Raw genomic sequence first — 15,055 nt, 5'->3', positions numbered from 1 at the left:
TCAACTCCTTTGTGTTCCATCCGTGCCAATGAGTACCTATACCTATACAAAACTCAAAAACAACCTAGAAAACAAATCAAAAAACTCAAAAAGCACACTTGTATCATGGTTAAAAACCACAAAAACCATGATATTTCATGTATGTCTCGCTCATTATTACTATAAATTATGATTCTTGTGTATTACCTTAAAGTTTCAAACTTCCAATACAAAATCTTTCAAATAAGTTGGTTAATAGTATTTGTGTGGGAAGTAATTTGTTTTGGAGAACTAAGTTTTGTACAAACGTATCACAAACTGAATTTTGCATTAGAAGGGGTGAAACAAAACAAAATGTAAAAAAAAGAAAAAGTTAGACTCGTGGAGAATCATATTCAAATTGGAAGAAAAAAGTATGCATCTTTAGAACTTGACTTAACGAGAGTTCGAATCATAATTAAAGAGTTGAATACATATTCGAATTTTGATATTTGTCTCTATCTTTTTTTTCCAAAACAAATTATTTTTTATTCATATTAAAACATCATTATTAAGTTTTTGTTCATTGCTTTCTCTTGGCTAAGGGGGTGGTATTGGTTTGAGATTTATGAAGATTTTTGAATAGTTCAACAAAATCATTAAAAATGAATAAGTGAAAGATTGTTAAAGATTGCTAGAGAGTTTTGTTGATTAGTTTTCTAAAATCTTGTAAAGTCCTCCAAACAATCCTTGTATTTTTATGATACTTTCCATGACTTTATTTTGTAAAGAAAGTGTCTAAAATCATGAACCAATAACATAATAATTGAACTCATTAACAATCCTAGATTCTTTTGTTTTAATTGAATAACACAAAACTTTTAATGACTTTATAAAAGTCTGAATCCAATAACCCAGATTTGTTAAGATTTTAAATGATTTTTTACAAATCACAAACTAATAACACTAAACTTTAACAGAGTTTAACAAAATCTTGATCTAATAACAACAGATTCTACATAAAATTTAAAATCTTTAAAACTCTATTCAAATCTTAAACCAATAACCCCCACTAAAATTTTGATATTCGTTGAAAAGAGTTTAGAAGATGAAATAATCAGTTTTCGACTATCTAATACATCTCAGAATAAATTTTGGTGTCTTTTTACTTTTTTTTTTTTTTTTGGAAGTATAGAAGGGATAGTGTATTGCATTTTTAAATGTTTTGATAATGATCATCATCATCATGAACATTACAACAACGACGATCATGTCATCACCATTATGAATGTGATAATAGCAACTAGCGATCTTTTCATTTTGCGATCAGTCCTCATCGTAGAGTTCTATTCTAAAGATTTCAAAGATACAGTTGAATGATTTCGTTGTCTTTCTAAGCTAGTGGATGTTCAATTCTAAATCCATGTTATTCCATTCAGTCATTTTACACTCATGCTTTTTTGTATTCTCCAATCATTTCTTTGCTAGACCATATGATAATTATTGTTAACTAAAAAAAATCTCATAATTTTCAAGATAATTATTGTCATACATCCCCAAATTCTATGAGGATATAATATTAATTTTATAGTGTAGCAAAATTGGGATAAGGTTACAAATTTACAACTCGAGATTAAAAATCACAATTAACCGCAACAAAACTTGGAGAAATAGCCAATAAACGCAATAAGTAAATCATCATCTATCCTGTGATTTATTTTCACAAACCAAACACATTAACCGGAATTATACCGGTTTAGACCCAGTAATTTCTTCAGACCCGGTCTGGTTACTCTCAAAACTCAAAAAGAACCCTAAATAAGTCCAAAACCGATACACTTTGGGGATTTCTGAAAACTCTGTAAAGATCAAAGCTTTTTGCTAAAAAATTTCAAATCCAACGACACCTTTTAGCGACATAAAAGAGGAAGAGGATTAAGAACACAAGCGAGAAAAGACCAATGCCGAGACCAAACAGTGTCTTGTTGGAACCGTTGTGTTCTTCTTTCTTCTCCGTCATCTTCTCGTTTCCTCCTCCTCCGCCGTAATCGCCGTAATCGTTTTCCCCTGACAAAGATTCCTCCTTTTCCGACGGAGACCATAAAGGAAAGCCGTATTTATCACACGGAGCGACACCCTCCAATTTCAAGCTCGTGGGTATAACAGTTTTGTTGTAACAGAGCTCACTGTTGCCTCCGATTTCGAAAAAGTTGAGATTTTTTATGAAGCTTTCGTTGAATGGCAAAACTCCATGGAAGGAGTTATCAGCGAGATTCAAGTGTTTGAGATTCTTCATCTCGGAGATGAAACTTGGAACGGTTCCGTTTAGTTGGTTCTTGCTTAGATCCAAATGTGTAAGTTCAGGAATCGATGAGAGTGTGTTTGGTATTGTTCCTGATAGTTTGTTTGAAGCTAAAGACAAGTTTTGTAGAAAGGTTAAGTTTTTGATTGAGTTTGGTATTTGGCCGGAGAGAGAGTTATGAGATAAATTTAGTGACTTGAGGTTTGTGAGACGAGTAAGGGAGGTTCGTATTGAGCCTTTGAGTGAGCTGTTTGATAAATCGATGTAAGTGAGGTTAGAGTGGAAAGATTTAGGGATAAGGCCGGAGAGATTTGAGTTTGAGATTGTGAGGGAAGTGAGTTTATGCATGTTACCGAGGATTACGTAAAGACGACGAGAGGTTGAGATTGGTGTTGAGGAGATTTTGAGGGTTTGAAGGTTTATGAGACGAGCGAGGAAGAGGCCTGAGAGTCGGCTTCTACGGTTGTGGAGGAAGGAGGATACGGCGGAGAAAGAGCGGAGTGTGATTGGGAGGTGATGTGGAGGGGAAAGGGAAGGGCAGTTTGTGAAGGAGAGATTGAGGAGGGATTTGGAGAGTGGTTTGAGGGTTTTGTAGGTGAGAGAGAGTTTGGGTGAGCAGTTTATGAAGGAGATAGAGGTAATGTGGCGGTAAGGAGAAGCGTCGTCGCAAGTTATGGAAGATGAGGAGGAGGAGTTGTTGTTGCAGGGATCATTGGTTGGTGTAGGAATGTTGAGAGATTGGAGAGCTTTGAGCTGTTTTGGGTATAGTGGAGAGGCAGAGACGGCGGCTAGTAGGAGGAGGAGGAGCAACGGTTGCAGTGGTTTCATAGTGGAAAGCAGAGAGACTTTAGGAATTGTCGGAATTTAAAAGAAGGGTGTTGTGAAGTTGTGATAGTTAAAGGCTGCTCAATTTTACCTTAGAGCTAGTTTTAGAGAATCAGATATTCTTACGACGTGTATAATGGCCAAGAAATAACAATAACAATCGTATACGGTAGAAGAACTCGAATTACTAACATGTGTGTGGCGCGTCCGTGTGTATGTGTAACTTCAAAACGTTCTAACTGTATGACTAACACTATTTTGTGGATTTATACATTTTTGTTACGATTGTAACATAATTTATTGGAAAGTAAATTGGATTTCAACTTCGTACCAAAATTCTTAATTGTGTAAATGTGGACAAGAAAAGTGTAATTAGGGATAACCTTTTTTTGTACATTCCCATTGATAAAAAAATTTGGTTGAAAACTTTTGATCTAGGCAAAAATTGAATGAACACAAACAAATGGTACGTAACAAAGTTGATTGATAGTAAAAGAATTTAACAATTCAAAAGTTAGTTGAAATGTAATCATGAGGTTTTTTGTCAACCAAATAATTACAAATTTATTTTCTTTTTGTTCAAGCCAACATCCTAAAAAGGAACAACCCACCATGAAAACGTAAATAGATTAAAACAATAATGAGTAATAATTTTTGAAAAATACAACTATATAAACTACTAGCATTTGGTCCGCGCTACGCGCGGGAGTTAGATTAGGGTGTTTTTTGGTTATTTTGGTATAATCTTTATTGGTTATGTAAATTTCTCCTTGCATCTAGTTTTGTTGTTCATTTGTTTTCTTTTGTTGTTTTGTTGATTAAATTTTTTTCCTCTAGGTTTTTGCAGCAAGTATAATGTAGTAAACTGTTTATTTTTTTAGAAATTTGAATATTCTTAGGTTTTTTTTGTAATTAATAATGAGAAGTTAAGATTGTATAGTAAAAGTTGTTGTCTAGCTGTAGTAGTTAGTTGTGCTTTATTCAAATTATTTGTCATGTTCTGGTTGGATTGTTATTTACCTTTTTATATGTGGTTGTAGTATGTGAAAAAACCTGAAACATAAAAAAAACTGCAGCTTTTAACTGACTCGCTTTATATAAATTATAACAACTCGCTTCTTATATTATTTTATATACATCCCAATGTTTTTAAAATAATTTTCTAATGAAATCTTGTGCTGCATGATCATTAGGGTGTATCTCATTCTTCCCTTAATGAAGCATTGCTTTGTTTGCTCAAACCGTCTGTGTTCTTCAGCAAGGTAAAGAACCATATTCTCATTCCTATTGTTTCAAGACAGAAGAGTTAACTTCTTTGGTTTACAAATGTACTTTTGTTGTCAATATGTCATTTGTTTTTTTTTTATAGATTTTGGATGCGATGGTTTCTCTAACTCGATCATAGACGTTGCAGCTACTAACGCCACCGCTTCGAGTGGTTTCGAATTCACCGATTCCACCACCTCTCATCTCACGTGCTTTGGGTCCACCGTAACCACAACCAACACTGGATCCGGTGTTGATGTCACCGTCTCCGTCACCACCGCTTGTTCTTTTATCTTCTTCTCTTGCTCGGCTTTCGCTTGCATGTTCTTCACCGTCTCAAACATCTCATCAACTATTTTCTTCATCTCATCAATAGTGTTCTTTTGTATCTTCATCTCACAATCTGATACCAAATTGTTATAAACCTCTTTTATTGCTTGTGAATGAAGAATAGAAAGCTTAGCTCCCTCTTAATAATAAACAACGTTTATGATGAACATATCTCACCCTCAAAGCGTAGAGGATACATTCTACTAACAACTTTTATAGAAAAAAACAAAAAAAGACAACATTTGGTATCACCCCCTAATCCAACACAAACAAAGAGAATACTGTGCAATATTGTTTGAGAAAGATTTTACAAGATTTTATGAGAGATTTTACAAGATTAAGAAAAACAAATCAGCAAGATTTTAAAAAACTTTCTAAACAATCACCTAGAATCCTTCATTTTATACTTTCCATAATTTTAGTTTAAGTCATTAAAATTCTCTTAAAATCCCAAACCAATACCCCCTACTTGTCCTCAATATCAACGTCTAACCCCCTTTTATTCTTTCTTCGCCGTAGGGAAAACACATATCGATATGTTCCAGGCAAGATCAAGGTCAGGTTACAAAAATTTGATGAATAAATAATAGGATGACCGAGAGTTGGGACTTGAGCAAGAATATCAAATTCCTTTCCTGCATAGCGACAAGATGAGCAGCACTCTGATTCTGCTGTTAAGCATCTTGATAGCACTATGGATTCCAGTAAGATGAGCAGCCATTGCAATACATCGAGGAATCAACCTAAAACTCCATGCAATAAAAAGTCAAGATAACACTAAATATGCAGGGTTACAATGATTGCTTACATTGAGTTGCTGCTGAGCAGCCATCAGATGGCTTAAGATGAGCAACATGATCAACCGATATCCTTCAGCTTCAACTGTCTGCACGAATTTACAACCACCGCTATATTATCAAAAGTCCACTCTCGTATCACATCGATGAAATAAAAATCAAGTGGCTTAAACTCATACATCAATCGTATAGCTTGTATGCAGGAAAATCGACTGAGGAATCCCATCAATGACATGGAACTCTAGTTTTGGAGACAATCAATGATTATCATAGTCAATAAGATGATAATCTCTAAAACAAATAAGACAATCAATGATGGAAAAAAAAACCAATTTACCGCTTTCGTAAATAGTCACTGGAAGATCCTTCTGTGAGTGATTGATAGCCGGATTTAGAAGAACATAAACAGGGGATTCATTAATGTCCATCAGCTGTAGATGACAAAAACCTCACACAATCAGTACTACAACAATAGAGAACCATATCAGAATAAAACAATGAAACTGCAACTCACAGCTCTGTGGATAAGCATATCAGATTCCGTAGCATCGCTTCCCGTAGAGTACCGTCCCAATATGTAGAACTTAGGGACCACCTTCTTATCTAAAATCCCCATAGACGTACAAATTATAACCAAAGCGAGAACGATATAAAGAGAGAGAGAGAGAGAGAGTGTATGTGAGAAAAACTTACAGAGTTCTTGCTTCTTCTCAAGGAAGGGTCTATTGAGAGTATCAGTAGTAGGATCAAACAAAAGCTCGAAAATGTTGAAGATCTCAACCATACGGCCGATCTGGAGACCGATCACGCATCCATAAACCCTAGGGTTTTGCAGTAACATCGCGTCGGCGTTGCTGGAGCCATTACCGGTTGCGCAAGAAGCGGCGGAAGGGTTAAGCTGATCGGATATGTTGAGCATCACCAGAGGATGCAGCTTGAACGTGAGAGCACTCAACGAAGAAGGGCAGGCCAGTGACGAAGCATTCTTCCGACGATGTGTTGGCGAAGAAGGCCAGCTTTGAGATTTGCGAATGACAGTGGAATCCATGTTAGTCAAGAGAAATTTCAGAGACAAAGAAAATTATAAGAAGGATGAAATTGGAGAAGATGACATTATATAGGACTTAAACTTACGCCAATTGAAGAAAGAATAGTGGGTCTTGAATTGAAAGAGGGAGCATTGAACGCTTGAATTACCGTTAAACAGGAAGACGTTACTATGGAGATGGAAGACAGAGAAGACAGTGAAAGGTTGTGGAAGAGTGTCCAACATTAATTTCAAATCTATCCATTAGGTGAACCGGGATGAAAGAGTGAAGACGCTTCAGGTCGCACAAGGGAGAACGGCAGAGTAGAGTCTCGTGGAGAGGGGTTTTATTTCGCCGGCAGTTGTTGGAATGGAGTTTCATGGGCTTTTAAAGAGATATGGGCCAAACAAATAGGAACTGTTAATGTCGAAAATTTGGTCCGATTAAACAGAGTGAGTGCTGACATGGCAGCACCAGGAATGAGAAAAAGTTAACTTTATATATATAGATTTTACAAAACAAAATTAAATAAGGTTTCAAAGCTGAAGAAACATCAATATACAAGTAGAGTTTTAAAATTGTTAACTTAACTCTTAAGTATATTCATTCATCCAAGTAATTTTAGTCTTTATAATTTGGTAGTGACAAACAAATGACTAACTTGTGGATCAAGTAAACACTTTGAGAAAGTCCCAATAATAACAATGTGAAACAGAGATAAGTCATTTTAATAACAATGCGAAACAAGGATAAGTCATTTTATGATCCATCAGGCCTAATTAAGTGACTGAGTAAACCTTAACTACTCTAGTGGTGTCACAAACAACAAGATTCTCAGAACCAGATTGATTCGTGCAAAGCCAATTCACCTGTTTAAGAAATCCCCAATAGATGTCAGAATCAGGGAAAAGAGAAAGAAGTGAAAATAGCAAAAGAACTTGAAGGGCTTTAGTTAACTACCTTCTTGCTTAAGTTAATATTCAAATGGAGGATATCTCTGTTACTGTTGTTGTTGTCTGGATCAAGACATTTGAAGCAATCCCATATTTTGACTGTCTTATCATTACCACCTGAGATCAAGAATCTACCTTTCTCCTGAAACAGAGAAAAAGCGACACAAGACACAGCAGCATTGTGTCCACCAACAGAGTAATCTAAACAAACCCTTTTGATCACATTGTTGCTACTACTGCTGCTGCTGCTTCCTTTCGATGATGTTACTTTCCGGGAAAGTTCTGATTCGATGTTGATCAAATCGACAATTCCATCACCTCTAGCAACTGCGCATATCTTGCCTAACTTATCAACCATGTCCATTTCCGGGATTGCAATCGAGTGAACAAATGCAGGGTTTAGGCATTGTCCTGAGTTATTCTGTGTATCGGAGCCTGAAATGATTTACAGCAGTGACCTTTGAAATCAAATTTATTGCATATATAAATGAGGCAAAAGAACCCGTATAAGTGGTAAAGGGTTTACCAAAGTCTATAATCTTTTGTGAGCGACCTTTTGAGAAATCCCATAAAACAAGCTTTGAATCAAGTCCACCAGTTATAACTGTAAGAAATCACACATTTCAGAAACCTTAAAAGGAATACACATATAATATAACAAATCACATTAAGATGTTAGTTACCTTCCCAAGGTCTCCATGGAATAAATTGCACAGAACTGCATATCTTAAATGTCACATTAAGGGATTGACTTAAGAGAGATTTTTCAAGGTTAGAAGAACTTCACAGATGCGAGGGAGAAAAACAACAAAAGTAAGGATACACTTGTGTGACCAGCTCTAAGGGTTTTATAAAGGCATTTCTGACCAATGTCGATGATCTGTGTTGGAGAGCAAACTCATCAAAACCGAGAAAATTCATGTTTACGTAACTAAACAAACATTGAGTGTACCTTAACATCACCAGAATCATCTGCAGAAGCAAGAAAAGATGATCTTCCATTGCATACAACCTTAACAAATCAAGAACATTAAAAGATTATCAACACGGATTTTGTAGGTAAATTCGATAACTTCTCAGATAGTCAGGGTTTTTAGATAGATCACTACCTGGTTCACTTCATCTTTGTTGTAATTAAAACTCTCTAGTGGCTTCCAAGAAGTAGCACTTAGCTATAAAATTTCCAGAAAGCAAGAAGATTTATAACTGAGAGTGAAGAGTATATGTTCATGGTTTATCAAAAGTTTCAATCTTCTAATTACCGTTTGAACATCGAAAGACTTGATTTCGTTTCCATAAGAAGCATAGAGAATGTTCTCATTACCTGAAAACCAAAAAAAAAAACAAAATCAACCACCAAACTGAAAAACAAAGAGATGAAGTTGAAAGAGAGTGAGAGAAAAAATCAAAAAAAAAACCTGTCTTGAAACAGAGAGATGAAACAGGTTCTGTTCCAACGTCGATGATGAATTGAACATCTTTACATCTCAAATCAAACCAGCAAACGCAACCATCCTAAGAAACCATCTTTCAAATTGTTAAAATCATCTTCGTAAAACCCTTATCGAATTTAAAAGAAATTAAAGAGTGTTTTAGAAACCTCGCCGGAAGTGAGAACAAGTCCAGGCCTGTCACGAGAAGCTATACAACAAGTGGCAGTTGATTTGTGGCCTCTCAGCTTCCTTGGCTCCTCCATTGCCATCACTCTTGAGTTTCGCCGGCGATTGCAAAAGCTCTAACCAAATTGTAATCAAAATAAAAACAGGGGTAGTCAAAAAAAGCTAACCGAACCATACCAATACAATTATATCAAAACTGAACCGGATATTTTATAATTATCATTCGGTTTTGTTACATTAAAATTCGGTATAACAAAAATTCGAACCGAACTAAACCAAATTGAACCGATATAACGTTTTTATCATCAAAATCAATCCTACCCTTTATCATCAAATTGTAGTGTTTTTAGAGAATATATATAACTTAGGGTTCTGAGAATTTTTTTTTTCAAGTATTTTCATATTATATAGAACAGAGGGTTACTTATTACAGGGCAGTGGAAAAAACTCCACTAAAACACAACCAAACTGCTGAGAATTAAAACAGTAAACTGTAAGTTACATCAGTAGAAACAGCATAATCAACTACTAATTCAAACCGATGCAAAATATGAAAAACCAAGGAGATCTCATAACTCTCTCAATAAGGCCATATTTCCAATCTGAGACTGTAGTTGATCTTATAGCTTCCATCATATGCTTGGGTTATGAGAGGTTCTTACACATCAAGCTGCATCCTTCAGAGACTTAGTAACCGAGAAGCTCGATCTTTTGCTGACTACTTCAAGACTAAGAATTTACGACCCAACTAACAAACTATTGGCCCAAAGTAAAGAAACAACTGACCTTATTAAACATAGGTGTCCTAGAGGACAAATAAGATCAACCGATGATAGCATGAGTAATTAAACACGTGCACCCTACACTGCATTCAAGCCACGTGTAAGCATATCCTTCACTCAATGATGACTCTTTGGATTATTCGCTAAGGAAGAAGATTCCGACCGCCGGTGATTGACGTCGGAGAACTATCCGACCATCAGTAAACCAAAGTGAATTCACCCGAGAAAAACATTTATCCAATTCGTAGACATCTCGACTTTTTCATGAATCAGTGAAGAAATCTTAATCTGAAATAAGATCTAGAGGAAACTTTTACCAGTAAACCGCCAAGCAAGACCCAACGCCTTCAATTCCACCATATTTATGTCTCTTCTTTAACTCGGCATCAAAGACCACCGCATCACATCTGATTTCTAAACAGATGAAGAGCTCCATCACTAAAATTGAAAACCCGAAGTCAGGCAGACATGACCTACATAGATGCATAATCACTGCTTGCTCTTTTTCTCTAGACTTTTCTATTTTATCTTCATGCCAAATATCACCATAACTACCTTGCCCACATCAGAAACCCAAAGTGGGACACACCGAAATAACAAAAACTAAAACACGGCAACGGTATAGCCATAACGTAAGCCGGCCAACTTCTGTTAAATGAACCAAAAGCTGCCAAACGGAGAACCGGCCAATTTCTGTTGAAAGAACCAGAAACTGCCGGACGGAGAGCCAGCCAAACTCTGTTAAATGAACCAGAAGTTGCTGGAAGGATAGCCGACAATCTCCGCTACTGGAGCCGGAGATGCCATACCCGACTAAATCGGGAAGTATAACAATCAACGGCAACAAAGTTACCGTGATAGAAACCGGACAGCGCCGGAGAGAAACTAAAGCTAGCCATCGTCGCGATAGCTAACAGACAGACGCCGGAAATATAAACCGGATGGCTAAAAAAGAAGAACAACCTACTCTCTCTCTAAAGGATTTGAGAGAGAGAAGAGAGAGAGAAAGGCTTTCTGAACGAATGTTTATCGGAAGGTTCAGATCTGGGTTCTGAGAATTTGACAAAGCATATTCAAACAATAACATTGGTAACATTATATAAGTAAAAACAGAAATACACGAAAACAGCATCATTAGTCAACCTAAACGCAATCTTGATATTCGAAAAAGAACCGTTAACAAAAACCAATCCTCTCAGGTCGTTAACAATAACAACTCTCTACTCTCTCTTTATTAGTTTGAGCAGCATCCAGCTTTCTTCACAGCGGAAACATCTTTACCGATATCGATCTTGTCACCTTTAGATGGAACATTAGCGGATTCGCTAGCAGCTTCCATCGCCTTCTTGCTCACAATGTGGTGAATCTGAGTGAGGACTTCCGCGAAAGCGTTCTCGACATTAGTGGCTTCTAGAGCCGATGTTTCCATGAAGTAGAGAGATTCTTTCTCGGCGAATGATTTCGCATCTTCTGTCTGAACAGCCACGAGATGGCGAAGATCAGATTTGTTTCCCACGAGCATGACAACAATGTTTGGATCAGTGTGGTTGCTTAGTTCTTTCAGCCACGTCTCGACGTTTTCAAATGTTGAGTGTCGGGTTACATCGTAGACAAGAAGCGCTCCAACAGCTCCTCGATAATACGCGCTAGTGATGGCTCGATACCTTATTCAAACATTGTCAAAAAAAAAAAAACCCGAAAATTAAGTTCACAAAGACATCAGAACATAGATATAGCGAAGAAGAAACCGAGAATAAGACAAAGATATGCAAAGCAAGAACCTAAGCAGTTTCGAAATCAGGCTAAGTAGCTAATATAGGCTTTACAAAACTGACAAAGAGAATTGGAGAATAGCACATCATACAAAGCAAGAAGCTTTTCAGTTTCGAAATTAGACTAAGTAAAGCTTCAAATGAAGGAGTTAAGAATCCTACTGAAACCAATTTAAGCTCTCTTACATAAACAAATCAAAATCTGACTAAGTAAAGCTTCAAGAAACTGATCAAAGAACCCCGAAAATAGCAAATTATACAAAGCAAGAATCTTTAAGCGAAATCTGAGGAAAAGAGCTAGAGAATCGTAGAAATAAACCAATCAAACACTCTTACATAAAGCAACAGGAGAAAATAGATAAAGCTACAAACTTTCTAGTCATACACAAAATCACATTCAAACCCAGATCTCTTCTTGTAAAAAGCCAATGAATCTAAAGCAATTTAAGATCTAAACCCTACACCATAAAAAACAAAAGCTTCCACGAAAATTATCTAAATCTAAGGAGAACCAGATCGAGAAATGAACAATGTGAAGTTGAAAAAAAAAAAGATGAGACCTTTCTTGACCAGCAGTATCCCAAATCTGGGCTTTGATGACTTTATCATCAACATTCAAACTACGAGTAGCGAACTCAACGCCGATCGTGGATTTGGACTCGAGGCTAAACTCGTTCTTGGTGAACCGCGAGAGCAAATTGGATTTGCCCACACCTGAATCACCAATCAGAACTACCTTGAATAGGTAATCGTATTCATCATCTGCTCTGTAACCCGCCATTTGAGATCCTCCCTCTCCTTTTCAAAAAAAAAGCTTCTTACTTCAACAAAACCCAAAACCCAAAATAAGATTTTGTTTTTTCAAAAGATCTTTTCGATTTCTACAGAGAAAGACGCGGAATTGAAAAAAAAAAAAAAGAGAAATATCAAACGAGAGAGAAAAAAAGACCTCTGTTGTGTGGTGTCTTTGTCACACAGAAAGGGAAAAAAATCTAGCATTTGTGTATTGCAATTACTGAAACACCCTTCTCACGCGTTCTGATCTATTAGCTTGCTTGCTTGCTTCGATAAAAGCGAGGACATATTCGTCATTTTGAATGATGTAATTAAATTTGAAAAATTGATTGGAAAGTATATGACGTGGCAAGTATAAATAGGAAACTTCTCTCTAACAAACTAATTTGGGAGTCTTGACCTTTTGAAAGACGACGACGACTCTTGAAGACCTCTCCGGCGATTCTCCCGCTGTAACCACCGTGTATCTCTTATCGACGGTTTCCTTTCTCCGTTTCGGCTCCGGCGTTCGAGAATGGGTTGCATTGGATCGTCTCAGGCCAATAATGAAGGAGGAGGTTAGAAAAATTGATTCTTCGCTCAAATTGTTCTTTTGATTTTGTACAATTAATCGTCTCGCTGCGTTCTCAGAACTATTTGGCTACGATTTGTTGCAATGTTTGTGATTCTTGGAGAGTTTTTGAGCGAAATCTGAAGTTTCGAGAACACTTATTTTAGGGATTTCACTAATCTTGCTTTTGCAATTCGTTAAGAAATTGTAAATGTTCTTGAACATGTACTGTTCTGGATTTAGAATGCTCTTTGATTGTTTAGTATCTTCTCATGTTGATTGGCTTTTAGCATTGGTGGTGTGATCAATGGTGTGATTGAATACACAAGATCACCAGATTCTTCAGTTCTGCATTCTATTGCATTTGTCTTGTTGGAATTGATAGTGTATAGTATAGAGGAGATGATTATGTGTATATATACGATCATAGAAAATTGTTTGTGAGTGGTGTGATCTTAAAGATCATTAGATTCTTTTGTTCTGCTTTGTATTGCATTTGTCGAAACTTGTGATGATCTTCTGATTTAGATGGCTATAGTATTGATGTTACTTAAAGAACTGCTTTACGGATTAGTAGTAGTTTTACATTGTAGCATTCTCTTATGAGTTTTGTATGGTGGCACAGTTAAAAGGAAGAAACTCCGGAAACCTAAACCGTGGGCACATACTGAGCCAATCACAAGGGCACAACTTACGAATATGCGTGAGGAATTTTGGGACACTTCTCCACACTATGGTGGTCAAAGAGGTTTGTATATACATCTCTCTTTCTTGTGATCTGCATTGCATTATGGACATTTTGGGAACTGAGTTGAAATAATTTTGCAACCAGAGATATGGGATGCACTTCGAGCTGCTGCTGAAGCTGATTTGAAACTAGCGCAAACTATTGTTGACAGTGCAGGCGTGATTGTCCAGAACAGTGATCTAACATTGTGCTGGGATGAAAGAGGTTCCTACCTAATACACAGTCTGATTCTTATTCTCTGTTTCTTTTTTTTTTGGTAGTACCTTACTGAATCTGCTTGTTCTTGCTCAATGCAGGTGCTAGATATGAGCTTCCTAGGTATGTACTAAGTGAGCCCACAAATCTGATCCGAGAGGAGGGACAGTGAGCAAAGCTTAGTGTACAGTTACCACAAAAGTAGGTAGAAGAAGAAGAAGTAAGAAGACTAGAATCGGTCTGACGCAAGTCTCTCATATTCAATACTTTTAGCAATTGATACTACACACTCTCTGTATAGTTACTGGAATCTAAAGTGGGAGATGGTGACACGTGGTATTAGAGGAACAGATGTACAGTCAGGATTTGTGACGTTTTTTTGGGGGCAAAATGATCTAATGAACCTTTGATTGACAGTTGACAAATTCTTAAGTACTTATTCTTGACCAGCTTTGAGTTTATAGAACAAAGATAAGTCAGAAGATTAAAAATAAATTGTGACAAGAAAAATAGAAATTTATCTATTTTTTAGTTTGATTCAAAATGATTCCCTCCCTACACATATTTCCATAAAATTATCGAGAATGGCAAAACTTTCAAAAACATTTGTGTCAGAAATGGTCTTTCACTCTTCGTCTCTCAAGTTATCATGTCTTTTTGTTCCTTGAATTTTGGAGCTACGTATTTAACTGTACCCAATTACAAAGATTTGTTTAACATTGATGAGTTATGTGATCAAAATTCAAAAAATATTTATTTTTTCTTGGAGGCATGTCAGTGAGTTAGTGTATAAATAGATCTAAATTGGGTATTGAGAGACTAAAAGGTGTAGAGAGTGTATAAAATTGGATGTGTTCTATTAGGTATTAATCCAAATCTTCTTTACAAGTTTGAACAACATTAGACAAAGTAGAAATTCATGAGACTTTTGGACTATTTTGATATAATATCAACTAGGTTCGAACCCGCGGTACATCGCGGGTCAAATGTTTTAAAATTTTGAACTTTTGAACTTTTGAACTTTTATATTTATTACAAAGAAAATTTGTTTTGTAATTATTTAATAACTATTTAACAAAATTATAATAAATTTTAGTTATAATTTGAGTACAATTTTTAAAGTTTATTATTTTAT

General features: G+C 36.1%; 4 protein-coding genes and 1 pseudogene across 5 annotated transcripts; 1 reads left to right on the top strand and 4 right to left on the bottom strand.

Annotated features, from left to right (window-relative positions):
- Positions 1-1,645: 1,645 nt before the first annotated feature.
- On the bottom strand, positions 1,646-3,411 carry LOC104771811 (receptor-like protein 55). The gene has a single exon (XM_010496400.3). It carries the CDS (start codon positions 3,086-3,088, stop codon positions 1,850-1,852), a length of 1,239 nt encoding a protein of 412 aa, XP_010494702.1. The 5' UTR covers positions 3,089-3,411; the 3' UTR covers positions 1,646-1,849.
- Positions 3,412-4,551: 1,140 nt separating this feature from the next.
- LOC104772867 (COP9 signalosome complex subunit 6b-like) lies at positions 4,552-6,526 on the bottom strand (annotated as a pseudogene).
- A 558-nt stretch (positions 6,527-7,084) lies between these two features.
- On the bottom strand, positions 7,085-11,062 carry LOC104771810 (uncharacterized). 2 transcript variants are annotated; one of them, XM_087505397.1, is made up of 11 exons: positions 10,178-11,062; positions 9,060-9,943; positions 8,878-8,974; positions 8,722-8,783; positions 8,569-8,631; positions 8,412-8,471; positions 8,283-8,339; positions 8,143-8,185; positions 7,986-8,063; positions 7,467-7,894; positions 7,085-7,375 (listed from the first exon to the last, which is right to left on the bottom strand). In XM_087505397.1, exons 2-11 carry the CDS (start codon positions 9,159-9,161, stop codon positions 7,286-7,288), a joined length of 1,080 nt encoding a protein of 359 aa, XP_087361523.1. In that variant the 5' UTR covers positions 9,162-9,943; positions 10,178-11,062; the 3' UTR covers positions 7,085-7,285. The 2 variants fall into 2 exon arrangements, with proteins under 2 accessions (XP_087361523.1, XP_087361522.1); XM_087505396.1 differs by having other exon boundaries at positions 9,060-10,046; positions 10,178-10,931.
- On the bottom strand, positions 10,933-12,646 carry LOC104771809 (ras-related protein RABA1c). Its single transcript, XM_010496398.3, has 2 exons — positions 12,193-12,646; positions 10,933-11,524 (listed from the first exon to the last, which is right to left on the bottom strand). Exons 1-2 carry the CDS (start codon positions 12,411-12,413, stop codon positions 11,095-11,097), a joined length of 651 nt encoding a protein of 216 aa, XP_010494700.1. The 5' UTR covers positions 12,414-12,646; the 3' UTR covers positions 10,933-11,094.
- Positions 12,647-12,810: 164 nt separating this feature from the next.
- Positions 12,811-14,369, top strand: LOC104771808 (uncharacterized). The gene is made up of 4 exons (XM_010496397.3): positions 12,811-12,984; positions 13,603-13,725; positions 13,810-13,929; positions 14,022-14,369. Exons 1-4 carry the CDS (start codon positions 12,942-12,944, stop codon positions 14,090-14,092), a joined length of 357 nt encoding a protein of 118 aa, XP_010494699.1. The 5' UTR covers positions 12,811-12,941; the 3' UTR covers positions 14,093-14,369.
- The last annotated feature ends 686 nt before the right edge of the window (positions 14,370-15,055 follow it).

This window comes from Camelina sativa, chromosome 20, assembly GCF_030686135.1.
Source record: "Camelina sativa cultivar CO46 ecotype springtype chromosome 20, ASM3068613v1".
Taxonomy (NCBI): Eukaryota; Viridiplantae; Streptophyta; class Magnoliopsida; order Brassicales; family Brassicaceae; genus Camelina; species Camelina sativa.
Note: the sequence above shows the minus strand (reverse complement) of the source record. Positions and strands in the feature narration are given on the sequence as shown.